Source organism: Chiloscyllium plagiosum, chromosome 5 (assembly GCF_004010195.1).
Source record: "Chiloscyllium plagiosum isolate BGI_BamShark_2017 chromosome 5, ASM401019v2, whole genome shotgun sequence".
In the NCBI taxonomy this organism is placed as follows: Eukaryota; Metazoa; Chordata; class Chondrichthyes; order Orectolobiformes; family Hemiscylliidae; genus Chiloscyllium; species Chiloscyllium plagiosum.
Genome location: NC_057714.1, coordinates 73258291 through 73286138, shown reverse-complemented (window position 1 = coordinate 73286138; position 27848 = coordinate 73258291). Strand labels below are relative to the sequence as shown.

General features: G+C 40.0%; 1 protein-coding gene across 7 annotated transcripts in view; it reads right to left on the bottom strand.

Annotated features, from left to right (window-relative positions):
* adam22 (ADAM metallopeptidase domain 22) overlaps positions 1-27848 on the bottom strand; it is a 364949-nt gene that overhangs the window by 87233 nt on the left and 249868 nt on the right. For all 7 annotated transcript variants that reach the window (XM_043690347.1, XM_043690348.1, XM_043690350.1 and 4 more), the window contains exons 15-20: positions 15459-15558; positions 13095-13166; positions 4863-4955; positions 3371-3451; positions 740-790; positions 584-647 (exon numbers count right to left, since the gene is read on the bottom strand). In XM_043690347.1, the coding sequence (XP_043546282.1) occupies positions 584-647; positions 740-790; positions 3371-3451; positions 4863-4955; positions 13095-13166; positions 15459-15558 (461 nt within the window). The remainder of the gene's footprint in view (positions 1-583; positions 648-739; positions 791-3370; positions 3452-4862; positions 4956-13094; positions 13167-15458; positions 15559-27848) is intronic.

Here is a 27848-nt window from a genome sequence, read left to right as displayed (position 1 = left end):
AATAAGGGTTTAGAGGGATATGGGCCAAGTGCTGGCAATTGGGCCAAGATCAGATTGGGATATCTGGTTAGCATGGACGAGTTCAACTGAGGGATCTGTTTCCTTGCTATATAACTGAATGACACTAAATCAACTCACAAACCACCTTCCCCAGGGCAATAAATGCAGGTCTGGTCAGTGACGCCCACTTGCCACAATTAATGAGGAAGAACTCTTTGGAAACCCTCATTCTAAAGAGTGATGTCTCCACCTTTAAAAATGGTTTAGGATTGTTTCCATTGTTACCCTTGTGGGCCTATGTGTTTCTAGGGCAGCACTATAAAATAGATGGAATAATAAATTTGCATAAATAAATATAAACATTGAAAACTTTGAAAGATGTACAAATAAAATGACAAATTCCAATGTGAAAGGTGAAAAGTGACTGCCTACAGAATATGATTTGTTTTCCAATTTGATAACTCATGCAGTACAATTCAAAATACTGGCATAAAAGCTGCAAATAAAAAGCAAACTCTGGATGAATGAATAAGCAAAAAGATGAAAGTCTTTGCTTTTCTTACAATGCAGACATTATACTTACTCTCTCCCCACACATATTTGCATTGTCGTTCTCTGGTTTTACATCGCCCACCATAGCAAAGCCCCTGAAAGAAATGCGATAAGGTAAGTCCAGAGAAGATAACCTTTGAGAGAGGAATCTGATTCACTAAAGGAGCAGTCAAACTCCAGTATGTACCTGATCACTGCCGCAGACGTAGCCATCCATTTTATGCACATTTGGTGGACACTTTAAAAAAGAAGAACGAGGTTAAAGGGATGACACAAAATATTTCCAGAGGTGACATTCAAATTAGGAGCAGGCGGAGGCCATTCAGCCTCTCAAGCCTGCTGTGCTATTCAGTAAGATCATGGCTGATCTGACTGGAACCTCAAATCCACCTCCCTGTCAACAGTGAGAAGGTTTTGCCACCGTGCTTAACAAGAATCTACTGACTCGTGTTTAGACTAATCAAGGTCACTGCTTCCATTACCTTTTCAGGAAGAGAGTTTCTAAGACCTATGAGCCCCTGAGTGAAAAAGGTATATCCAGATGAACCTGATTCAAACAGTGATGCTTAGTTCTAGATTCTCCCATACGAGGAATCATCTTCTCCATATTTACTCCAGAGCCATGATAATTTGTATGCTTTAAATTAATTTCCCCCTCCTCTTCTAAACACGAGCAAATACAAGTGCAGCCTGCTCATCTTCTTCTCTGAGATAAACTGCCCATTCCGGGTACTACTCAAGTGAACCTTTTCTAAACCATCACTGCATTTGTGAAAAATGCATTTATACCTTTCCTTAATTAAAGTAACTAATACTGTGCAATGCAATCCAGATGCTTTCTCATCAATGCTCTCTTTCAATGAAGTAGAATCTGTCAATGTTTGCATTCCTTTCTCCTTGTAATAAGTGATAACATTAGCTTTATTTACTTTAATTAGCTTTAATTACTTGCTGGATCTGCATACTAACCTTCTGTGATTTAAGCACTAGGACTCCCAGATCCCTCTGCATCTCAGAGTTCTGCAATCTCTCACCACATGCCAAAATGGGAAAGTTCATATTTTACCACCTTTTGCCGTATCTTTGCCCAGGCATTTGAACTATTTAGATATTTTTGTAACCTTCTTTTGTCCTGAGATTAGATTAGATTAGATTAGATTCCCTACAGTGTGGAAACAGGCCCTTCAGTCTGACCCTCCGAAGCATAACCCACCCAGTCCCATTTCCCTCTGACTAATGCACCTAATACTACGGGCAATTTAGCATGGTCAATTCACCTGACCTGCACATCTTTGGACCTCTTCACAGATCACTTTCCTACCTATTTCTATTATAAGCAAATTTGGCAACCATACCTTATGACCTTCATCTGACTCATCTTTATCAATGGTGAACAGCTGAGGTCCCAGCACCAATTCCTGTTGCATAATTCTCATGACATCCTGCCAACCTGCCGAATAGGCCCATTTACACGTACACTTTACTTCATGTTAACCAGCCAACTTTTATCCATGCCAATATGCTAACCCTGCCTACACTATGAGCTTTTATTCTCCACAATAATCTTTGACATGACACCTTTTCAAATGCTGTTTTGAAATGTGAGTAGAACACATTCATGGGTTCCCTTTTATCTACAGCATATGTCACTTTCTGAAAATACTCCAGCTGATATGATCAAGCAATCTGGATTTATACACATTATACTTGTTAATATTCTGCATGAATCACATGAGGAAGACAAACAAAATTGATACACTTTTTAAAAAACAATTTGAGTTCTCCTACAATAATGCAGTGATTTGGTTGGCTCATGGTATTATGTAGATCAATCACAAACACAAAACTGCCTAGACAGCATCAGTGATCTACACAGAGTATCACAGCTTTTTGAATATCACTATATAACTACATTTTTTTGTGTAAAACTCCGCTCTTGCTATATTAACGCACAGGCAGCCAAAGTTGATAGAAATATATTAAGCATTCATACATTAACATTTGAAAAGTGTAAAAAGTTGTAGGTTCAAAACCCAGCCCAGATGAGGAGCACAATAACCTCGGAACAAATTACTGCAAATGTTGTAATCTGCACTGAAAACATCAAATGCTGGAGATCATAAAGGACCTGACAGCATCCATGGGAAGAGAGCAAGCTAATGTTTTGAGTTTAGATGACGCTTCTTCAGAGCTGACGTAAAGTGTGGAGGGGACAGCATTGATGCTATAGTAATGCTATAGTTAAACTATATAAATAAATGTTGTACCCTCCACATTTTACTTCAGCTCTGATGAAGAGTCATCTAGACTCCAAATGTTAGCTTGCTCTCTTCCCATGGATGTTGTCTGACCCCCTGTGATCTCCAGCATTTGTTGTTTTCAGAACAATAACCTAGGCTGACACTCCATTGCAGTAATGGCTGAATGCTACACTACTGTAAATAAGATCACTGTTAAACTGTAACTCTGCCTGCTTTCCTAATTCAACATGTCAAATCTCATTGGTACAGTTCCCAAAGAAGAATAGGAGAGTTATCTCCAATGTCCTGGTCAATATTTATCCCTCAATCAACATCACAAAGAGATTATGATGCTCACTACCACACTTCTGTTTGTTACAACATGCTGTCCTCAAACTGGTTATCAGGTTTCCTACATTATAACAGTGACTATACCTTTTAGATATCTCAATGGATATAAAACATTTTGCAAAATCCTGAGTTGGGAAAGCTACTGACAAATGCAAGTCCCGTTTCCTTTTAATTTTAAGGGCTTTCCATAAAATACATTTTACATTAAATACACGGTAAGAAATCACCTCACTAGAATTTCCAGTGCAGGTCTCATGAATGTCACAATCATTTACTTCCTCGCGACACACAAAGCTATTTCGTTGAAACTGCAAAAGGGACAAACAATAGTCAATGTCTGAATTTTAATTAAGTAATGGTCATTTTTTGAATGTTGAAAAAATTAACATTGAATTAGCAATGTGGACAAAATAGGACAGAATCCTGAGATTTTGAGACCAAATATGAAGGCAGGTCAAAAAGCAGGAGATATTTCTGCTTGGGCTGTGTCAGGTTTCCTCATGAAAGCATGTTCTTCTCAGCTGATTGTATATCCATGTCCAGGCAAGACACCAAATCTAAACCAAAAAAAAATCCTGCAGATGCTGGAAATCTGAAACAAAAAACAGAAATTGCTGGAGAAACTCAGGAAGTCTGGGTGCATCTGTGAACAGAAAGCAGAGTTAACATTTCGGGGCCAATAACCCTTCTTCAGAACATCATTAAATGTATTAAGGCATTTGTGGGGAACATCAATAACATAGATCAAAGCAGCTAGTCCAGAGAGAGCTTGTTTTTTTCAAAACATGTCAGTTAATATAAATGGATTAGAATAATGATTTGTCTACGCACAGTGCTTACTGGGGCTTACTTGTAGCTTGAATGAAGAATACCAAATGAATACATTGAAAAGATCTCAATACCAAAACTAACTCTATTACCTACAAAAAATAATGAAGCAATGAAAAAGTGCATTTACTTTAGCAGTAAACAAGCACAATTGTAATGTGTTAACCTCTGCATCTAATTGCGGCTAGATCTTTATTCAAATAACCTACCTAAGTGTGTATGTGTACTTTCAAACAGTAACAGTGCTCATCATAAAGGCACTCAATTCACTCAAATAATTGCATCTGAACAATTAAATAAACAAGGATTCAAAACCAATACTTTTACAAAAATATCTTTCTGATAAGCAACATAGAATAATAACTGAACTTGTGTGACAGATTTACTCTCATGTTTTATGAATAGGAAGTTGGTTTATTGAAAACGAAAAGGTGAATCTTATATTTTGATAAAATAAAATACTAGCTGATTGTTCTCCCACTATGACTGGGTGTTTGCTGAGTTAAGTGTCCTTGATCTGTTTAGCTTTTAGGGATGTAAATCCATTTGCACTGTTTGCTTAAAGACAAAATTCCAAAATGAACAGAGAATGCTGGAGAAATTCAGCAGGTTTAGCAACATCTGTGAAGAGAGAAACAAAGCAAATGCTTTGAGTCTGGTATGACTCTTCAGTTGTATACTTTTTCAGAGCATCTAAGGTCATAGTTCTGATTGCACAACGTGTAGGAAATTATGTAAACAAGAGACTTCCCATTGACCCTAAATACTCAGACAGATAATAGAAGTCACTAGCATTTATCATCCATTCCTAATTAATTTAAGTAATTTTGGGCTAATAAAGTCATCTTAACCAACATATTAACACACAATCACTGGCATAAAAAAATTTACCTGACAATCTTTACAACAAAGTCCATTGCTGCATTTGGCTCCTTTCACAAGAGTGCACTTTATACAGCAGTTTTCTCCCTCCTTGCTACATTCCTGTTCAGATACAAAATAACTTGTTTTATGCATTGGCAATTTAAATAGAAATTATAAGTACATACACGGCAATAATTACTGCTCAGGGTGAGTGTTTTATGCAATGTAATAGACCAGTGCTGTCCAACAGAAATCACTTACAAGTCATGGGTGCAGCTACAATTATGTCATTTTTGCCAGGTGCTTTGATTTTATTTGAAAATACCATCCACACAATACAGAACAAAATGTACTGTGAATCTGTAGTTTTAAGCAGCATCTATCATCATTCAATATGAAACTTTTCAAACATTCACTTTCATTAACCTTTCCCTGTCATGATGAATGGAATGAAAGATTATCAGGGGTATGCAGGGAATGTAGAACTGAGGCTAAAATCAGATCAAACATGACTTTTTTGAATAGTGGAGTCAGATCAAAGGACTGAGGGATATAGTCCTGTTCCTAGATTGTACGTTTATCAAAGAACACATACACTCAGCTTTCTGTCGCACAATTTTATTAACAAATGCACAGTAAAATTAAAATAGACAAATCCATGCTATATAATTGAGTAGTGAAACCATAAGGATAAGATCAAGATTATTGACAAATCAAATATGCATTTTGCTATAATTGTGCAAGATATACAGAATTTATTACCAGGAATACTGATTAATAATTGCCGATTCAGTGAAATTGCATGGTATCAATAAATTCATTCACAATATAATTATGTCTTCTTTCATACAATAAAATGTTCTTTTGTTAAAAATACATTGGCAGCTTCTTGTAAATTTGTTCATAAATGCAAGTCCAGGGTAAACAAAAAGAAAAATATAAACAATGTTCTATATGGATCTAATTTGTCTGATATTACCATTAGCTAGAGTCACAGTAACTGCGTCACATGGAGTGAACCCATGGTGGGGAAACCTAACACTAGACCATCTAAATCTAAGACCACCATGCCAGGAGAGGAGGTATACTACAAATGATTCAATTCCTCCAGGTAAGGGAATAATTGGCAAAAATGAAGAGAAAGGAAGACATGGATGGGATCAAGAATATCTCAGAAAGGGTTCAGAATGTTCTCAAAGGGGAGAGGGATCAGCAGGATGTCATTGTATACATTGGAACCAATGACACAGGAGGAGAAAAGGATGAGATTCTGAAGAGATAATATAGAAAGCTAGGCAGGAATTTAAAAAGGAGGTCCTCGAGGGTAGTAATATCTGGATTAACCCCGGTGCTACAAACTAGTGAGGGGAAGAATAGGTGGATAGAACAGATGAATATGTGGCTGAGAAGCTAGTGCATGGGAGAAGGGTTCACATTTCTGAATCATTGGAATCTCTTCTGGGATAGAAGTGACCTGTACAAGAAGGACAAATTGTACCTGAATTGGAAGGGGACTCGTGTACTGGCAGGGAGATTTGCTAGAGCTGCTCAGGATGATTTAAATGAGTAAGGTGGGATATGGGACCCAGGGAAATAGTGAGGAAAGAGATCAATCTGAGACTGGTGCAACTGGGAAAGGGAGCAAGTCAAACAGTCAGATCGGGCAGCAACAAAGTAGAGAACAAAGTAGCACTGATAAATTAAACTGCATTTACATCAATGCAAGAGGCAGAACAGGGAAGGCAGATGAACTCAGAGAATGGCTAGGAACATGGGACTGGTATATCATTGCAATTACAGTAACATGGCTCAGGGATAGACAGAACTGGCAGCTACATGTTCCAGGATACAAATGCTATAAGAAAGACAGAAAGTGAGGCAAGAGAGGAGGGGGAGTGGCGTTTTTGATAAGGGATACCATTACAGCTGTACTAAGGGAGGATATTCCCAGAAATACATTCAGGGAAGTTATTTGGGTGGAACTGAGAAATAAGAAAAGGATGACCACCTTATTGGGATCATATTAAAGATCTCCTAATAATCATTTGGAAATTGAGACACAAATTTTTAAGGAGATTTCAGTTTTCTGTAAGAATAATAGGGTGGTTATGGTAGGGAATTTTAACTTTCCAGACATAAACTGGGACTGCAATAGTGTGAAGGGTTTAAATAGAGGGACATTTGTTAAGTGTGTACAAGAACATTTTCTGATTCGGTATGTGGATGTTCCTACTAGACAAATTGCAAAACTTGACCTACTCTTGGGAAATAAGGAGGGGAAGGTGACTGAGATGTCAGTGGGGGAGCACGTTGGGGCCAGCGACCATAATTCTATTAGATTTAAAATTGTGATGGAAAAGGATAGACCAGATCTAAAAGTTGAAGTTTAAATTGGAGGAAAGCTAATTTTGACAGTATTAGGCAAGAACTTTCAAAAGCTGATTGGGGGCAGGTGCTTGCAGGTAAAGGGACGGCTGGAAAATGGGAAGCCTTCAAAAATGAGATAATGAGAGTCCAGAGACAGTATATTCCTGTCAGGGTGAAAGGGAATGCTGCAGGTGTAGGGAATGCTGGATGTTGAGAAAAATTGAGGTTTTGGTTAAGAAAAAAAGGATGCATATGTTAGCTATAGACAGGAGAGATCGAGGGAATCCTTAGAAGAGCATAAAGGCGGTAGGAGTATACTTAAGAGAGAAATCAGGAGGGCAAAAAGGGGACATGAGATAGCTTTCGCAAATAGAGTTAAGGAGAATCCAAAGGGTTTTTATAAATACATTAAGGACAAAAACGTAACTAGGGAGAGAATAGGGCCCCTCAAAGATCAGCAAGCCAGTCTTTTTGTGGAGCTGCAGGAGAGGGGGGAGATACAAAATGAATATTTTGCATCGGTGTTTACTGTGGAGAAGGACATGGAAGATATAGAATGTGGGGAAATAGATGGTGACATCTTGAAAAATGTCCATATTACAGAGGAAGACGTGCTGGATGTCGTGAAATGTATAAAAGTGGTTAAGTCTCCACTAGGGTGTACTTGGGAACTCTGTGGGAAGCTAAAGACGTGATTGCTGGGCCCCTTGCTGAGATATTTGTATCATCGATGGTGTGCTGCTGGAAAAGCGCAGCAGGTCAGGCAGCATCCAAGGAGCAAGAGAATCGAGGTTTCGGGCATGAGCCCTTCTTCAGGCTCATGGCCGAAAAGTCGATTCTCCTGCTCCTTGGATGCTGCCTGACCTGCTGCGCTTTTCCAGCAACACACTTTCAGCTCTGATCTCCAGCATCTGCAGTCCTCACTTTCTCCTAGCATCATCGATAGTCTCAGGTAAGGTGCCGGAAGACTGGAGGTTGGCTGATCGTGGTGCCACTATTTAAGGAAGGTGGTAAGGACAAGCCATGGAATTATAGACCAGTGAGCCTGATGTTGGTTGTGGGTACGTTGTTGGAGGGATACCTGAGGGACAGGATTTACATGTATTTGGAAAGGCAAAGACTGATAAGGGATAGTCAACATGACTTTGTGTGTGGGAAATCATGTCTCACAAACTTGAGTTTTTTGAAGAAGTAACAAAGAGCATTGATGAGGGCAGAGCTGTGGATGTGATCTATATGGACTTCAGTAAGGTGTTCGACAAGGTTCCCCATGGTAGACTAGTTAGCAATTTTATATCTCATGGAATATGGGGAGAACTAGCCATTTGGATACAGAACTAGTTTGAAGATAGAGGGTGGTGGTAGGGGGGTTGCTTTTCAGACTGGAGGCCTGTGACCAGTGGAGTGCCACAAGGATCAGTGCTGGATCCATTACTTTTCGTCATTTATATAAATGATTTGGATGTGAACATAAGAGGTTTGCAGCTGACACCAAAATTGGAGGTGTAGTGGACAGTGAAGAAGGTTAACTCAAATTACAACAGGATCTTGATCAGATGGGTCAATGGGCTGAGAAGTGGCAGATGGAGTTTAATTTAGATAAATGCGAGGTGCTGCAGTTTGGAAAGCAAATCTTAGCAGGACTTATACACTTAATGGTAAGGTCCTAGGAAGTGTTGCTGAACAAAGAGACCTTGGAGTGCAGGTTCATAGCTCCTTGAAGGTTCAATTGCAGGTAGATAGGATAGTGAAGAAGGCAATTGGTATGCTTTCCTTTATTGGTCAGAGCACTGGGAGGTCATGTTGCAACTGTACAGGACATTGGCAAAAGTGAGGACTGCAGATGCTGAAAACCAGAGTTTAGATCAGAGTGGTGCTGGAAAAGCACAACAGATCAGGCAGCATCCGAGGAGTAGGAAAATCGATGTTTCGGGCAAATGCCCTTCATCAGGAATAGAGGCAGGGAGACTCAGATGCCAACTCGAGGACACCTCCTCCTACCGCCCCCTCCAACACATCTCATCCACATCCTGCACCTCTGCCCTCAGACCCCACTCCTCCAACCGTAACAAGGACAGAACCCACCAGTCCTCACTTTCCACCCTATCAACCTTCGCATTAACCGCATTATCCACCGACATTTCCGCCACCTCCAAACGGACCCTGCCACCAGGGATATATTTCCCTCCCCTCCCCTTTCCGCTAAGACCGTTCCCTCTGTGACTACCTGGTCAGGTCCATGCCCCCTTCAACCCACCCTCCCATCCTGGCACCCTCCCCTGCCACTGCAGGAATTGCAAAACCTGTGCCAACACCTCCTCCCTCACCTCCAGCCAAGGCCCCAAAGGAGCCTTCCACATCCATCAAAGTTTTACCTGCACATCCACCAATGTCATTCATTGTATCCGTTGCTCCCGATGCGGTCTCCTCTACATTGGGGAGACTTTTCGCAGAGCGCTTCAGGGAACATCTCTGGGACACCCGCACCAATCAACCCTAACACCCCATGGCCTAACATTTCAACTCCATCTCCCACTCTGCTGAGGACATGCAGGTCCTGGGCCCCCTCCACCGTTGCTCCCTCACCACCCGACGCCTGGAGGAAGAACACCTCATCTTCTGCCTCAGAACACTTCAACCCCAGGGCATCAATGTGGACTTCACCAGTTTCCTCATTTCTCCTCCCCCCACCTTACCCCAGTTTCAACCTTCCAGCTCAGCACTGTCCTCATGACCTGTCCCACCTGCCAATCTCCCTTCCCAACTATCTGCTCCACTCTCCCCTTTGACCTATCACCTCCATCCCCACCCCCATTCACCTATAGTACTCTTTGCTACCTTCCCACCCCCACCCCCACCCCAATTTATCTCTTCACCCTGGAGGCTCCCTGCCTCTACTCCAAATGAAGGGCTTTTGCCCGAAACATCAATTTTCCTGCTCCATGGATGCTGCCTGTGCAACCACCTGAAAGCTAGTGCTTCCAAATAAACCTGTTGGACTATAAATTGGCATTGTGTGATTTTTAACTTTGTACACCCCAGTCCAACACTGGCGTCCGCAAATCAGAAACTGTAGTTGTTGCTTCTGTTGCTCTTGTTACAATGTTTCTGATTGTATCATCTCTGTTGACAAGAACAAGATCCTCAAACAGTTTTATCTGAAGTTTATTTCTCTTGATCTTATTGTTGTAAAGCTCATGGCTCACTGCCTCCAATTCTTGGGGCGGGCAAAGGATCTATGTACAAGAAGCTTGATGGTATTGCTGAAAATAAAACACATTTGTCAAAGATTTTGTCTTGCACATATCAGGGCAGTTTACAAGAAACACCAAAGTAAAGAGAAAACAGCACTTAACAAATATGAGAGGAGGATTGGTGTTGAATGATTGGAAAATGGACATTGTGTCGTACCGGAGTTGCCATTAAGAAAACACCAGTTAATGATGTCAGCCTGTGAACTGACAAAGTTTGTGTGAATTTTAAACAGGGTAGATAGACTTTGATTGTCACACTATTACCTTGAGAAATGAACCAGTGAATTGCTGTCATCTGCATCCTGTGTATTAATTCTGAGCAACATGTGAATCCAGCTGTTTCACGCAACTATAGCCAGGCATGACACAAGTGTTGTTCACATTTCACAGAATGCAATTGTCAAACCAAAAAGATGTTCTATGTAGCATACAAATGCGTAATGTAATATATGAATTTCACTGTGGTGTGATGCCAGGTAAGTAGACTACAATCCCAAAGATCAGCAGATCATATTAAGCAGCATTTCCCTTTTACTGTTTAAAACAAGCAAGATACGGGTTGTATTCTGAGTCAGTCACTTGCAAACCTCACAACACTGACCAGCACTTAATTTGTTTCTGAAACTGGACAAGATTTGCTGGATAATCACAACTATGTGCAATATTATGCTGACAACTAATTTAGGAGAATGTCAGGTTAGGAGAATGGCACACTTGCATTTACTGATATACATAGGGACCTTTTCTTTACCATCAGAAAGAGTATCTACAAGCAACTGTTACAATACAACACAATAAATGACACACAATTTAAACAGAGCTTTGCATTTAACTGTTGGTTACCATTAACTGGTTGTTCTCCATGGCAACATGATGGCAATCAGAGTCTACTTGTTAATCAATCAGCACTTTCTTACAGTATATTCAGTGTTTTCTCTTTACTTTGACATTTCTTGTGAATTATCCTGATGCATGCAAGATAAAATAAAACCTTGACAAAATGTACTTTACCTGCAATATTCAAGTTCTATACCAACAACCAACTACAAGCTTGGAAACACAGACGTATTGGATGTCCCACAAAAATTAATCACAATGCATTTATAAATTGTTAGAGCATGTTTGTTCGTTCTCAGCCATTCTAAAGGTCAGGCCATATGCCTATCAGGCAGGAAAGCAGTAAGCCAGAGGATTTCACATAAGTAGGAGATGGAGGAGCAGGGATTTGATAGAGGATGGAATTAGTGGGTGTGCAGTAGGTTGCTCGTGAATTGGGAGACACACATGGGGAGATGGGATTGTTGGAGATCAGATAGGGGAGTTATCTTTTGTGTCGGGTAAGGTCTAAATTGGTGAATAGAGGTTAGTCAGAAATCAGGAGGTGGGAAGGGTCAGACATCAGGAGGAGGTGGAGTCAGAGACAGTGGATGAGTAGGAGATCACAAGGTTGGGTACTTGAGGAATGGGTGGTGCACATTCATCAATTGTGGGATGTGCCTGAGGTTTGCTTGCTTGGGATAGCTGAAACACCCCTTCTCCTGGCCTACAAATAAGCCTGAGAATCCCTTTATCCATAAGTAACTTAAAATTTAGGGAATTATGGTCACTGTTTTTGAATTCTCTCTCACTGATACTTCAATCATCTGGCTGGGCTCATTCCCCAGTACTGGGTCTATTATAGCCCCTTCCCAATTGGATGTTTAGATATTGCTTCAAGAAACCTGAGTGGACACACCTAAAAGACACACCCCATCCTCAATCCCTTGGTGCTAATGGAACCCCAGTCAAGCTCAAGACAGGTTCATTTGCCTTAACTATGTTAAAATAAATATACCTCAGACCAACAGTCCCACTGTGTTCAGTAATCTGCCCATATTTAGTCTTTCTCTGTGTGTTACAGGCTTTAGTCTCTAATTCCTCCTCATTTATGTCACTTGCAGACCGAGTGCGCTGGTTCCCACCCCCACCACACTAGTTTAAACCTTCCCGAGTGGCACTAGCTAACTTCCCTGCCAGGGATATTGATGCCCCTCCAGTTTAGGGGCAACCTGTCTTCTTGTACTGCTCCCATCTGCCCTGGAAGACTTCACAGTGATCCAATACCTGAAGGCCTTCTTCCTACACCAGCTCTTTAATCATAGATTTAACTGTATTATCTTCCTATTCCAGGCCTCTCTGACATGTGCACAGGGAGTAATCCTGAGTTTATAACTCTCGAAGTCCAGCTTTTCACCTTCCTAACTCCCTTTGCAGGACCTCATCACTGTTCCTGTTTATGTTGTTAATACCAACATGTACCACAACCTCTGGCTGCTCCCCCTTCCTCTCCAGAAATTCTTGTCCCTGGCACCAGGGAGGCATCCTTTTGCAAGGAGTCCCTTGTGCAGCCAGAGAAGTATCTATCTGTGCCCCTGACTATGGAGTTCCCTATTACGACTGTTCTACTGCATTTTGACACTCCTTGCTGCATGGGAATATTCTCCATCATTGATATCATTGAATTAGCTTGGCAGCAAAGTAAACAGATTTCGAATAATAAACCTCATTAACAAATCCTTAATTCAAGTTTCAGTTCAAAATCACTAAATTGACTGATAGATTCCATGAAGTAGAAACATTTTCTAATATTGCTACTTACAGCTTTTGAACCACAGTCACATTCTTCTCCTGCCTCTACAAATCCATTGCCACACTCCGGAGGATCAAGAAGCTGTATTAGTAAGAGAACATAATAGTTAAAAATCACACTGCCTCTCCTCATCAAGTTGTATCACAACGAATAGACTAAATATTTTGCTTTATTTACTGAAGAAATACTGACTGTAGCACTGATGGTAGCCCATTCATTTTAAAGGGTTTTGATCATTGTTACAAACTGAAATCACAGTCTGTATCATCATGCAATCTTCTGTCATCCTTTACAAACGTAATTTTTGATTTAGAAATGATGAAAAGCTCTTTCTGGTAGTACAGAACTTATATTGCTGAAAAATAAAACTCATTTTGTCAAAGCTTTCAGCCCTGTACTGTCAAGGATAAATCAAAAGAATATCAAAGTAAAGATAGCAATAATTTTACGAGGAGTATATGCTCACTAATTAGCTAATGAACTTTAAGTGTTAAAGGCATTACCATTACGAATGCAGAACTAAATGATGACTATAAGTTAACAGAGTACATATTTTTAAAATTAAGGAATGCAGGTTAACTGTCATTGGTAAAGATTGTCTGTTGTGTATATTATTCAACTGAAACAAGCACAGTCAGGCTTGCAGGATGGTTCACTTGGACATACTAGAAGTTGCATATATTGATACACATGGCACTTTGCAAACAGAATGAAAATGTAACACACACGCTGGGATTGTTCCAAATGTAAAACATAGGGGACAGTCTATTGCTGGTTCATTCCTCAAGGCAAAGCCTAGACCAATTAGAGTCAATTTAAAAATAACAGGACTTTTATAGTTAACTGTCAGTCATCATCTAACTGGAACATTCTCCACAGAAATGTCTCGATCAATCAGAATCCACTTGCCAACTGATTAGCATGCCCTCCCATAACATATAAAAATCTTCCACTTGGTATTTTAATGCCCTGATAGGTGCAAAACTAAAAGTTTCAAAGCACTTGATTTTTTTCAGCAATAATAAAACTTATTTTTTGGTTTCCTAGATCAAAAAATAAAATATAGGTGACAAGTGGTCAGTATTAGAATTCCTACTGTGTGGAAATAAGTTCTTCGGCCCAACAAGTTCACACCAACTCTCTGAAGAATATTCCACTCAAACCCATTCCCCTAAATTTACCCCAGCCTATACATCCCTGAACACCATGGACAATTTAGCACGGCCAATTCACCTAACCTGCACATCTTTGAATTGTGGGAGGAAACCAGAGTACCCAGAGGAAACCCATGCAAATATGGGGAGAATGTGTAAACTCCACACAGTCACCCGAGGCTGGAATAGAACCTGTGTCCCTGGTGCTGTAAGGCAGCAGTGCTCACCACTCAGACACAGCACCACCCCCAGTGATCTGTATAAATCTGTTGCTCCTACGACTAGTAGGATCCCTGGAAGACAGGATGCCTCCTACTGGTAATTTTGGACTGCAATTTAGATCAGAAACTCAGTATGACAGCAAGCTATCCATGAAAAGAGAAAGGCGCTGTGAGGGTATTCTCTGCCACTGGAAGCTCCTTGGCAAGGAGAGATAAGGTAGCTGGCATTTCTGCTTTCCTTCTTAAGGCTTCTGTAAATAATTCCAACAAAGAAATTCAATGGAACTGCAAATTCTCAATAAATCTTTTCAATATGCAGCAGTAAAAAATTTTAAGGAGCAGGAAAAGATTGTACAATATATATTTTCTTATAAATTAAACAACCTTTTCTGGATATCTGTCAAGTTCCTCTTCCTCCAAAATTACTTGGAAGCCATTTCCATTCATACACCTCAATGAGCTTCCCTGCTAACTGACTCTCAGATCTGATTACCTTTGGATCAAATGGTTTCTCATCAGTTTCCCTTTTTATTCCTAAAATTCAGTTTTGATCTGTCATGATTCAAAATAATACGTTATCTGTAATCTTGTTGTCGATATTTTTCATAGGTTACTTCAAAGTCTCTGTTTCGCCAAAGATCAGCAATGCAATACCCTTCTTGTTTCCTCAGAATGTCATTTCTGATATCCACAAGCCTCCCTGTTGCTTGGCTCTGCCATTTCTGAAGGTCAATAATACCTTCATACAGCCATTCCACCAAACACTCAAACTTCAAAATATATAATTGTAATTTTATGAATCTTTAATTATTTTCTTGTAGAACTGAAGCAGGTAAGAAAATGCTTATTGATCAAATTATTGTCGACATGGCCGTAACATAGTATATAACTAAAAAAAAACCTTTATATTTGTGTTTCTTAAATTCACTTTATTAGGAAAAGATGTCATAACCAATAGAGACCACAGCCAAATGAAGCATACAATTCCTGATACTTACTCGGGTAGGCTTATTGAAGAGACAGTGACCACCACCATTGTTCAAAAATTCCTGGTAATCTTCTATATTGCACTGAGAAAATTTCCGTGGAAGGTAAAGCCTGCAGGTGTAAAGTAGGATATATTAGAGTTTTAGAAAATAATTAGTTTATGAAATATAATTACCATGGTTATAGATCCTCACACTGTAACAAAAATCAGTGGAAAAGCTAATAATTAGACTGCAAGAGCAGCTACAAATTGAAGCATCCACAAAGGAGATTCAGTGAAGTATTTCATTGTACTGGGGCCAGGTAGGCACTGGTGTTCAGAAAGGTGACCACCTCCAGTAGCAGCGTTAGTGTTGCATGCATGGCCACTGCTTCTGAGAGGCAGTTGCCTTACCCTGTGCCATGGAGCCTCAAGGAAGAATGGCACGGGCCAGAAAGCCTCTGGGAGACATCCTTGATGCTGCAGGCAGACTCCCCAAATGGCAGAGCTGTTCTGACAGCGGCAAAATGGCGAGTATAGTCCAAGTAATTGGCTTCTTAATTGCAGAATTGAAAAGTGTGGCACTGGAAAAGCACATCAGGTCAGTCATGATCCAAGGAGCAGGAGTGTTGACGTTTTGGGCATAAGCCCATCATCCTGATGCCCAAAACATTGACTCGCCTCCTCCTCAGGTGCTGCTTGACCTGCTATGCTTTTCCAGTGACACACTTTTCGACTCTGACTCTCCAGCATCTGTAGTCCTCACTTTCTGTCAGTCGATTCCTACTTGTAGTCAGTTAACCCACAGCAGCTGCTGTTCCTGTTGAGTATCCCCTGATAGACTAAACAGGTTGGCAGCCCCTCCGTGCATCTTTTGTCACCATCCTTCTGCCTGTCCTGCCTCTCAACTTGTCTCCAATTGGCTGGCCATCCTGCCGTAAGAAATAGTAACAGCGTTAGGCCATTCAGCCCATTAAGTCTTCTCCACCACTCGGTCATTGCTGGTATGTTTCTCAACCTCATTTTTCTGCCTTCTCATCACATAACCTTTGATCCTCTTACCTATCATGAGCTCATCCATTTCTGTCTTAAATACACTCAGTGATTTGGCCTCCACAGCCTTCTGTGACAATGAGTTTCACAGATTCGCCACTTTCTGGCTGAAAAAAATTCCTTCTCATCTCAGTTCTAAAGGGCCGCCCCTTCATTCTGAGACTGTGTCCTTGGCTCCTAGTCTCTCCAGCTTAGCAGAAACATCTTCACCACATCCACTCCAGTAGGACAGATGGGATGAGTGATGTACTTTTAGTATTGTGGTTGAAAATGGGAATCTTTACTAGGATACCAACAGTTGATAACTTGAGGACTACCTGCTTCAAAAATGTTAACCAAGATTAACTGACTAATTACCCAAATATTATTTGTTCTAATATTGCTATAAAGAAAGCATATCAGTGGATTTACCATTACTCTGGTTAACTAACTTATTAATCTCTAAACCTATAACTATGTTAATGGCAGACAGATGTGACATCTGTGGATGGAAGAGAAAGTGAATCTTGATAGCCCATCTCACAGTAAAACATGGTCTAAAATGACAAAATAGAAACTGGCGAAGAGTGTTCTGAAGAAGCATCACTGTACTGGAAACATTGACTTTGCTTTCTCTCCACAAATGCTGCGAGACCTGATGAGTTTCTTTGGCAATTTCTGTTTTTGTTTCATATTTCCAGCATATGCAGTTCTGTTTCTTTTATAACCTGAAAGGAGTTCATTCTGAAGTAGACTCAAGCTGTCCAAGTAACCTCAGCAATAAAACCATCGACCACCAGTTTCAGCAGCCTCATAACAAAGATTAAACAAATAAAAAAACACAGAAAGATTTTATATGATTAAGTCTGTGAAACAGCTAATGCCACTGTGAATATCAATTGGTATTGTGTTTACAAATTTGATTGTGGGTGCACTGTGCAACGAGGTTGAAAATCATCAAAGCAACTAATTACTGAATATAAATATTCATGCATACATACTTGCAGTCAGGTAAGTAACAGAATACTTAACTACTGTACATTATAACCCTTTCATCATTGTACTGCAGTTGAAAGCAATTAACAACCACTTAATCACTTATACTTTAAGAATAGATTTTATGGTAGATGAATGGAAAAACAGAATAAAATTCAATGATGAGACAATTTATCTGGATAACAGAGTTAAGACTGAAGAACTTTAAAATTTCCCATTTTTATGTTACACAAAAACATCCACAAGTAAAACATTAGCAGAGAAAAGCTGAACATTTACTTTTTATGATAAATCTCTGTGATCTATAATAATGAATAATGAACTAATAAAACCCAACAGATATCATAAAATATACAACACAGGATTTGTAAAAGAGAAAAAAGTGCATACATTCTTAATACACATATCAATTTTAGATCTAAAGTGTCATTTAATAACTCCGTCCAAATTTGAAGCAACTTTTAAAACACACAAGTGCCAGCCAATAACCATTCCACAACATACAAGTTCCATAACATGCTACCTAAAAAGTTACTGCACAAGTCAAGAGCTCATGGTATAGGGAGTAATGTAAAAGCATGTCTAGAGAATTAGTTAACAAACAGAAGACAGAGAGCCAAAATCAATGAGTCAAAGAAGGGAACAAAGAAATAGCTGAACAACTGAATAGAGGACACAAATCGGATACCAGAAATGTTGGAGAATGCAACATTTAGTGAGAGGGAAGAACTGAATGAGATCAAATATTAGTAGCGAAATGGTGCTGGAAAAATTGAGGGGATTGAAGGCAGATAAATTCCCAGGGCCTGATAATCTATATCCCAGAGTACTTAAGGAAGTGGCTCCAGAAATATTGGATGCTTTGGTGATCTTCTTCCAGGATTCTACAGACTCTGGTCAAGTTCCTGCAGATTGGAGGGTAGCTAATATTATTTCAATATTTTAAAAAGGAGGTAGAGAGAAAACAGGGAATTATAGACCAGTAAGCCTAATATCGGTTGTGGAGAAAATTCTCAAATCTGTTAAGGACTTTATAGCGGAGCATTTAGAAAGCAGTGGCAGAATCAGACAGAGTCAGCATGGATTTATGAAGGGGAAATCATGCTGGACCAAATCTGTTGGAATTCTATGAAGGTGCAACTAGTAGGGTTGACAAGGGGCAGCCAGTCGATGTGGACTTTCAGAAAGTGTTTGACAAAGTCGCACAGAAGAGATTATTGTGCAAAATTAAAGCGCATAGGATTGGGTGAAGTGTATTGAGATGGAAAGAAAACTGGTTGGCAGTGAGGAAACAAAGAGTAGGAATTAAAGGGTCCTTTTCAAATTGGCAGGCACAAGAGGTACCACAAGGATTGGTGCTGGGACCCCGCTATTCACAATCTATATTAATAATTTGGAGGAGGGAACACAATATAACATCTCAATGTTTGCAGATGATACCAAGTAGGGTGGGAGGGTGAACTGTGACAAGGATGTAGAGGTCCTTTAGCATGATCTGGACAGATTGGGTGAATGGACACATCAATGGCATATAAGGTACAATTTGGATAAATGCGAGGTTATTCACTTTGGAAGCTAAAGCAAGAAGGCAGATTACTACCTGAATGGCTGTAAATTGAGAGAGGGGAGTGGGAGTGTGCAGTGGGATCTGGGTGTCCTTGTGCACTAGTCACTGAAAGTAAGCATGCAGGTTTAGCAGGCGTTAAAGAAGGCAAATGGTACCTAGGCCTTCATGAAGAGAGGTTTCAAGCAGAGGAGCAGGGATATGCTTTTCCAGTTATACAGGGCCTTGGTGCGGCCACACCTAGAATATTGTGTGCAGCTTTGGTCTCTTTTTTGAGGAAGGATGCTCTTGCCCTTGAGGCAGTGCAGCTGATTCCAGGAATGGCGGGATTGACGAATGAGGGGAGATTGATGAGGTTAGGATTGTTTTTGCTGGAGTTCAGATGAATGGGGAGGGCGGTAGAGTTTCATAGAGACTTATAAAATTCTAACAGGACTAGACACCATAAATGTCAGGTAGATGGTAGGTGTGTCGAGAACCAGGGATTACAGTCTGAGGATTTGGGGTAGATTTTTACATTGGAGTTGAGGAGATATTTCTTTACTAAAAGAGTGGTAAGCCTGTGGAATTCATTACCACAGGAAGCAGTTGATGCCAAAACATTGAATGTATTCAAAAGGCAGCTAGATATAGTACTTGGTGTGAATGGGATCAAAGGTTATGGGAAGAAAGTAGGATTAAGCTAAGGAACTGGATGATCAGCCATGATTGTGATGAATGGTGGAGCAGGCTGAAAGGGCCAAATGGCCTCCTCCTACTCATATCTTCTATGTTTCTATGAGTCTTTTTCAGGCTGGAAAGACTTAACTTGTGGAATGCAACAGGGATAGGTCCTAGGATTTTATTTACTTATTACCTACATTATTGTTTTACAGGAGGATGCAGAGTGTAATGTATCCAAACTTGCTGATGATATAAAAATAGGTGGGACAGCATGCTGTGATGAAGACATAAGGAATCCGCAAGGTGATATAGATAGGTTGAGTGAATGATCAAAGATTTGGCATTTGTAGGATGTTTGTCGGGTTATCACTTTGATAGGAAAAATCAAAAGACAAACTATTAGTTAAATTATGAAAGACTCCAAATCACAGCAGCACAGAGGGTTCTGGGATTCTTGTGCATCAAAGACAAAAAAAAGCATACACGTGCAACAAGGAGTTAAGAAGGCAAACTATATTGTGGCCTGTACTGCTAGGGGGATAGAGTTTAAATACCAGGAAGTCTTGTTACAATTCTACGGGCGTGGGTAAGTCTGCACCTGGAATACCGTGTACAGTTGTGATCCCTGTATTTAAAGGAAGTTATACTGGTACTGGAGGCAGTTCAAAACAGATTCACGATGTTGATTCCTGCATTGAAGGGGTTGACTTAACAGGAATATGTAAAGTTTAAACAATGAAGGGTTTTGTAGGATAGATATTGAGAAGCTGTTTTCATTACTGAGATAATCTTGAACTAGGGACATAATTGCAGAATAAGGGTATAATCATATAAGACTAAGATGGAAACAAATTACTTCTACCAGAGATCTATGTTTGTCTAGGAGTCTGTAACCCTAAGAGCTGTGGAAACCAGATCACTGAAAGCATTTGCAGAGAAGATAAATTGTTGAGATATCGAGAAGTTGAGGGCAATGATGAACAGAAATGAAAGAGGAGTTGTAATCTTCATCCTAATAAATGGTAGGGCAGATTTGGGGAGCGAAATGGCCTGCCCTCGCTCCTGTTTCATACATCCTGTGTGGGTTACCATCTACCAGAAAGTAAATTATCATCTAACTGAAATATTAATTCCCTCAATCACTGGCACACAGCAAGTATTATATACATGATCTGCAACAAGCCATACAGGCTTCTTCATTTAGACCTTCCAAACCTGCGACTGAGATGGACAAAGGCAGTAGATGCATGAGATCACCATCACCTGAAAATTCCCTTTGAAGCCACACACCATCCTGAACTGGTACTATACATGGGGCATCCTTGTTCCTTTACTGTCGCTGGGTCAGACTCCTGGAACTTGTTGGCTAAGAGAACTGTATGCATATTTACACAATATGGACCACAATTGTTCAAGATCATCACCTTCTTAAGGGTAACTAGGAATGAGCAATAATTGCTGTGCTAGCTAGTGACAGCACATCTCATGAATCAATACATTTCTAAAATGTTAAGAAGATGAGTGGGATAGGTTTTGCTGCTGAGTATTGTTGAAGCAGCCTGTTGGCTGGGCAGGCTTGCTACCTAGGAGAAAGTGAGGACTGCAGATGCTGGAGTATCAGAATCGAGAGAGTGGTGCTGGAAAAGCACCGCCGGTCAGGCAGCATTCAAGGAGCAGGAGAATCGACCTTTCGAGCATAAGCCCTTCGTCAGGAATTCATCAGAATTATCGGGCTTGCTAGCTACCAATTATCTGATCAGGAAGACCAGCCCAGTTAGAGGTGGGCCACAGGGTTGAGAGCAGGAATTGGACATCCAGGCAAAGAACCCCTGCCTCCATGATATCAGTTAGAAAAAGACAGGTTAGGAGTGGAGCTGTTTGGTCCACTTTTTTTATATTTGTTCATAAGCTGTGGGTGCCTGGCAAGTCTAAAATTTATTGTCTGTTCCTTAGTTTCCCTTGAAAAGTTAGTGAAGCACCATCTTTATAGAACACTGTTATCAATGTTGCGTCTGTTACAGACAAATTTCCAGTATCTTCCCTAAGGCACAGTGAAGGAACGAGGACATATTTCTGAGTCAGGACAGTTACAGAGTCATAGTTATAGAGATGTACAGCACAGAAATAGATCCTTCGCTTAACTCAACCATGCCGACCAGATATCCCAACCCAATCTAGTCCCACCTGCCAGCACCTGGCCCATATCCCTCCAAATCCTTCCTATTCGTATACCCATCCAGATGCCTTTTAAATTTGCAATTTGTGCAAGAGGATTCAAAATACAAAAGGCAGCAGGTGAATTCTTCCACAAAAGTCCTAAACATCCAGGGAAATTCAACCACGGATGCAATCCATGGCAGAAATTTGCTGCCATATACAAAACTGATAAAATGAATGAGGAGCTGCTCCTCCAATCACAGCGTGGTCCTTTGCCATGCTGTCTGCTAATAGGACCACGAGTGATTCTATCATCAACAAATGTGGGAGATAAACACACTGCAATTGGAGGGGAAGTCAGCAGCCAGGAATGTATGTGGTGACAATCACTGAGGGAGCTACAGCCACTGTTTTGCTGTGGACTGTGTCTTTTGAGGAAGACAGCTTTGAGCAGGATGAAAGAGGATGAAGGAGGTTATAAATGCGGTGAAGAGGAGAAAAAGGCTCTGTGGCAAGGATGGAGGTGTGTGGTGGCAGAAGAGGAAACTGCAAGAATGAAGGAGGAGAAGACTGTAAAAGGGGTGGAGATGGAGGAGATCGCAAGAGGTGTTGGAGGGAGAGAGAACTACATGATGGATAAGGGGGTTGCAAGTGCAGAGGGAAGAACGAAGTTAGTTACAAGAATGACACTTGGACTTCAGGAATTCAATAATGAGGAAATATCTTAGAAATTAGGCCCGTTTCCTTTAGAATTTAAAGGATTGAGGGGTCACTTGATCAAAATCTTCAAAATTTTAGCAGGAAAGTACAGGGTAGATAAAGATAAACTATTTCCAATGGTTGGGAATTCTGCAACTAGGGGCATAGTCTGCAAATTAGTGCCGGATTATTCAAGAGAGATGTTTGGGAGAAATTCTCCACAAAAGAGGTGGTAGATGCTTGGATTTCTCTTCCACAAACGACAATGGATGCATGATCAGTTGTTAATTTTAAATCTGAGGTAGCTAAGTTTTTGTTCAGCAAAGTTATTAAGAGATTTGGATAAACAACAGGTATATGGAGTTAGGCTGCATATCAGCCATAATCTCATCGAATGTGGAACGGGGTTGAGGGGCTGAATGGCCTACTTCTGTTCCTAAAAGGGGTAGGTGGAGAGGGAGGCTGCAAGGGAGGGCTGCAAAAGAAAGAGAATAGTTTGACATGATTAGCAAAGAGATAATTAGCTATGTTGAAATCACTGAGGCAGTAAGATCCTAACAAATATGGAATCTCTAGTTCAATGTGCTATTATGTGCTGGAAATTGGAGGAGGGCTGGGAGGGAAGGTGCAAGAAGGTGGACAGAGGAAGTGGAAATGCAATGAATTCTATGATAATGAATACAGAGAGTTAATTATTATTTTAAATCTGAGATTGAGGTGTGTGATGCAATAAAGAAAACTGTCTGGTTAAAATGTTTCAACTTTGTGTAAATATGATTCAAATGCATTAACAGTGAATTCACCAGTGTGCAGAAGATATGTTTAGGGCAATGGCCCTTTGTATGTATAATTTGTCAGCTGTTTTGAAAAAAAACAACACTGATGAAGAGTTACTGAACTCAAAACGTTAACCCTGCTTTTTTCCCACAGAAGCTACCAGAACTGCTGAGTTTTACTCACAATTTATGCTTTTGTTTCAGATCTCCAGAAACTGCAGTTCTTTGTTTCATTTTACAGTGTTAATTATGCCTGTTGCCATTTCTGTACAGTCGAGTCTTAGAAATTAATGTTTTCCTTATGCACTACAGGTTTTAATTTTACAGAAGATTGATAATTGTTGAAGATATTGACATTTTATTCTCATTCTACTTCACTGTGAATTCAAATACTCTGCTGGTCAACACAACTACAGACAGCATTGTCACTATCTAATGGCATCGCATAATGATGAGTCAATGAGAATGAAAAATCAAACATGGCTACCAAAAATCAAAAAGCAGTCCTTAGGAAAACCTCAAGATTACACGAGAGAAAAGAAAATCGAGTCCTGTTGTGTACCTTGGACAGGAAGTCGCAGACAGTGAAGCTGCCATGTGCCCGCTATGATTTTCAGTGATCAAGCTTGTGGGTTTAGTAGATGCTGTCACTATAGCCTTGTCTAGATGCTGTAGTGCATTTTGTGGACAGTATATATTCATGTCACAGTGGTGCTAGTGCTGCAAGGAGAAAATCAGTTGAATGATTTGTGTCAATCAAATGTGTTGATTTTATCCTTGACTGTTACTAGAGCAGCACTCCTCCAGTATTTCATCACATTCCTTCTGCTGTGTAGATAGTCAAAAGGGCTTAGCAGCTAAAAGCAGGAGTAAACAATTCATTCCCTTCGAACCTGCCCCACTATTCAGTACAATTGTGGTTGATCTCTTTGTGGCCTCAACTCCACTTTCCTGCCTGTCTCCATAACCCTTCAGCTCATTAGTAAATAAAAATCTCTGTATCTCCTGCTTAGGTTTACTCAATGTCCCAGCATCCACCACAATCTGAAGTCGTCAATTTCACACATTCATGACTTTTTGAGAGAATAAATTTCTCCCCATTTCTATTTTAAATCTGCCCCATTTCTTAAAACTATGAACTCTCTTTCTACATTTCCTCACAAGATGAAACATCATTTCTAAGTCTATTTTGTCTTTCGCATCTTATGTACTTTAATTAGATCTCCCCTCATTCTTCTGAACTCGAGAGGACAAGCCTAAACCACTCAATCTCTCTTTCTAACACAAACCCCTCAGTTCTGGAAACAATCCAGTGAACCCTAGACATGGAGATGATGGAAATCATGGTTAGATCTGCTATAAACTATTGCTGAAGCAGATCACATATAAAATACTTTCTTAAAATGTTGAGACTGCTGCAAAAAGTAAAAAAAATTAATGTGTGATCAAGACAGTGGGATTAGACCAGGACACTTATGTGTAGAAAGAAATCAGTATGCACTTAATGAACCAATTCACCTATCCCCGCAGTAAATAATTCTGTGATCCTAATTCTAGTTACATATTCAGAAGGATATAACTGTTACATGAATAAGAATAGAATGTTAATGAATTTATTACTTAAATTAATTCTTATATGTAAATTGAGTTATTGAAGATCAGATAATAGCATATTAAGTAGTTGTGATAATCAGGCCTAATTTATTAGGCAAATTTTGAAATTAGTCCTCTCTAACTGAAATCATAAATGATTATTCCACACATGAAGTGATGTCACAGTGATGCACTTTCATGTTTGTTCCTTTCATATTCAAATGCATTTTATTACCATCTTTTGTTGTCAGCAATTTGGTGGATGTACTTGTGATTTGCTGTAAATGAGCAGTGCTAAACAATGTCTTCCTCAAACCCTATCATTAGTCACCACACAAGTGACAGGTTTGTAATGATTTTATTGCAATTCTGGGATGTTTATTCTCAAAACTCTACACTGTGTCAGAGAGCCACACATTTCTGGGACAATAAACTGAAATGTAAATCAGACCACTATAACTGGGATATCAGGACAACTTTGCAACTTGAAAATCAAGTATGGCATGTTCTTGAGCTGAGCAACAAAATGTTACTTTTTGGAAGTAGTAAGAGGGACAAGAGGAAAATGAGCACTACCAAGAATGTTTTGAGTTACGGAGGTTTTGTCTGACAACAGCCCTCTGATCAGTGATTATAAGGTTTGGGTCGTAAGAACAGCAGAGGGAAGAAACATCCAGAGCCTGTCTTCAGATCCTAACTAATAGGTATGAAGTTCTGTCTACACTGTCCTCAGTATCACATAATTCTTAAATACAGCAAAGCAGAAACTCAAGTGTATAATTTACATTGACATTTCAATGCAGTACTAAGCAAGAGTTTCAATTTTGGAAGTATCTCATTTTTCAGATGAGGAATTTAACCAACAATCCTCTCCATACGATGTAACACATCTCATTGCATAAGTTAGGGAAAAAGCAAGAGAATTCTTTCCTGCTCAAAAAGAATATGACTCAATTAAATATCAGCCAAGTTATCAATTTGAATACATTTGTGGAAATTTACTGTGTGCAAATTAACAACCTTGTTCTGAACCTTGACAACATTGAAAGCTTGTCAAAAATCTTTTTTTAACATAATAACTAATTAACATAATAACCAACTTTGAGGAAAGGTCACCAGACCTGAAACGTGATTTGTCTTCACAGTTGCTGCCAGACCTGCTGAGCTTTTCCAGCAGCTTCTGTTGCAGTTTTTTTTAAAAATATGCCTTTCCTCTGAGAAACATTTGCACCTTTTTGCAGCTCAGTGTGGGTATGCTGACCCAACCCACCAAATAGAGGACTGGAAATCTGTAATTTTTATACTCATAAGAAATAAGAATAATGGACTGAAACTACTCTGATTACACAGTGCAGTGTTCTGGGTCTTCACCTGTGAGCTCACAAAGAGGCAGCCACCATGTCCAGCACAGCAATGAATCTTAAACGGGAGACTGTTTTTCCTGCATTGAGGAGATTTAAAGCAAATAGGCAAATATGGCAGAAACTGGAAAGAATTTCTTCATTCAATACCAAAGATTTGCTGCTTGTTCTTGAATTGAGACAAATGAGGTTTTAGTATTGGGCACTGGAAGGCAATCTTCTTCAGGACTGAAGGAAAGACTGACAGAGAAGGAGTGAGAAAGGGTCAAAGTTGTGCTCAACATCCAGAGCAACAAGAAGCAATGAGGAAGGAAGTTAGCACCTTTTAAAGTTCAACATTAGATGGATAAGATATAAATGGGTATCCTGGTTAGACCAAGACTACTTGACAAATACTCACATAACCTTGTACAGGAGGTGTTTACTAGCTTTTCTAACATATACACACTACAGGGCAAAATTTCTGCTTTCCAATTGGAAGAAATCTTCCAACAGGAACTTTTACATTTACATGTCTAAGTCAACTAAGAACATTTTAATAATATCCAAATGCATGTTGCATGTTGCATGTTGATTTCCACACACATGCGGGGATGCAGGATGGGTCTTGATTATTACATCAAATATCTCAAAACTGTGGGAAGCTAGGGAAGTGATTGCTGACCCTCTTACTGAGATATGTGTACCATTGATAGTCACAGGTGAGGTGCCGGAAGACTGGAGGTTGGCCTATGTGGTGCCACTGTTTAGGAAAGGGGGTAAAGACAAGCCAGGGAACTATAGACCAGTGAGCCTGTTGTCGGTGGTGGGCAAGTTGTTGGAGGGAATTCTGAGAGACAGGATGTACGTATACTTGGAAAGGCAAGGACTGATTAGGGATAGTCAACATGGCTTTATGCGTGGGAAATCATTTCTCACAAACTTGATTGAGTTTTTTGAAGAAGTAACAAAGAGGATTAAAGAGGGCAGAGTGGTAGATGCAATCTATATGGACTTCAGTAAGGCGTTCAACAAGGTTCCCCATGGGAGACTGGTGAGCAAGGTTGGATCTCATGGAATACAGGGAGGGCTAGCCATCTCAATACAGAACTAGCTCAAAAGTAGAAGACAGAGGGTGGTGGTGGAGGGTTGTTTTTCAGACTGGAGGCCTGTGACCAGTGGAGTGCCACAAGGATCGGTGCTTGGTCCTCTAGAGTCATAAGATTTGTTTTTTGTCATTTACATAAATGATTTGGATGCGAGCATAAGAGGTACACTTAGTAAGTTTACAGATGACACCAAAATTGGAGGTGTAGTGGACAGTGAAGAAGGTTACCTCAGATTACAACAGGTTCTTGATCAGATGGGCCAATGGGCTGAGAAGTGGCAGATGGAGTTTAATTTAGGTAAATGTGAGGTGCTGCATTTTGGAAAGCAAATCTTAGCAGGACTTATACACTTAATGGTAAGGTCCTAGGGAATGTTGCTGAACAAAGAGACCTTGGAGTGCAGGCTCATAGCTCCTTGAAAGTGGAGTCGCAGGTAGATAGGATAGTGAAGAAGGAGTTTGGTATGCTTTCCTTTATTGGTCAGAGTATTGA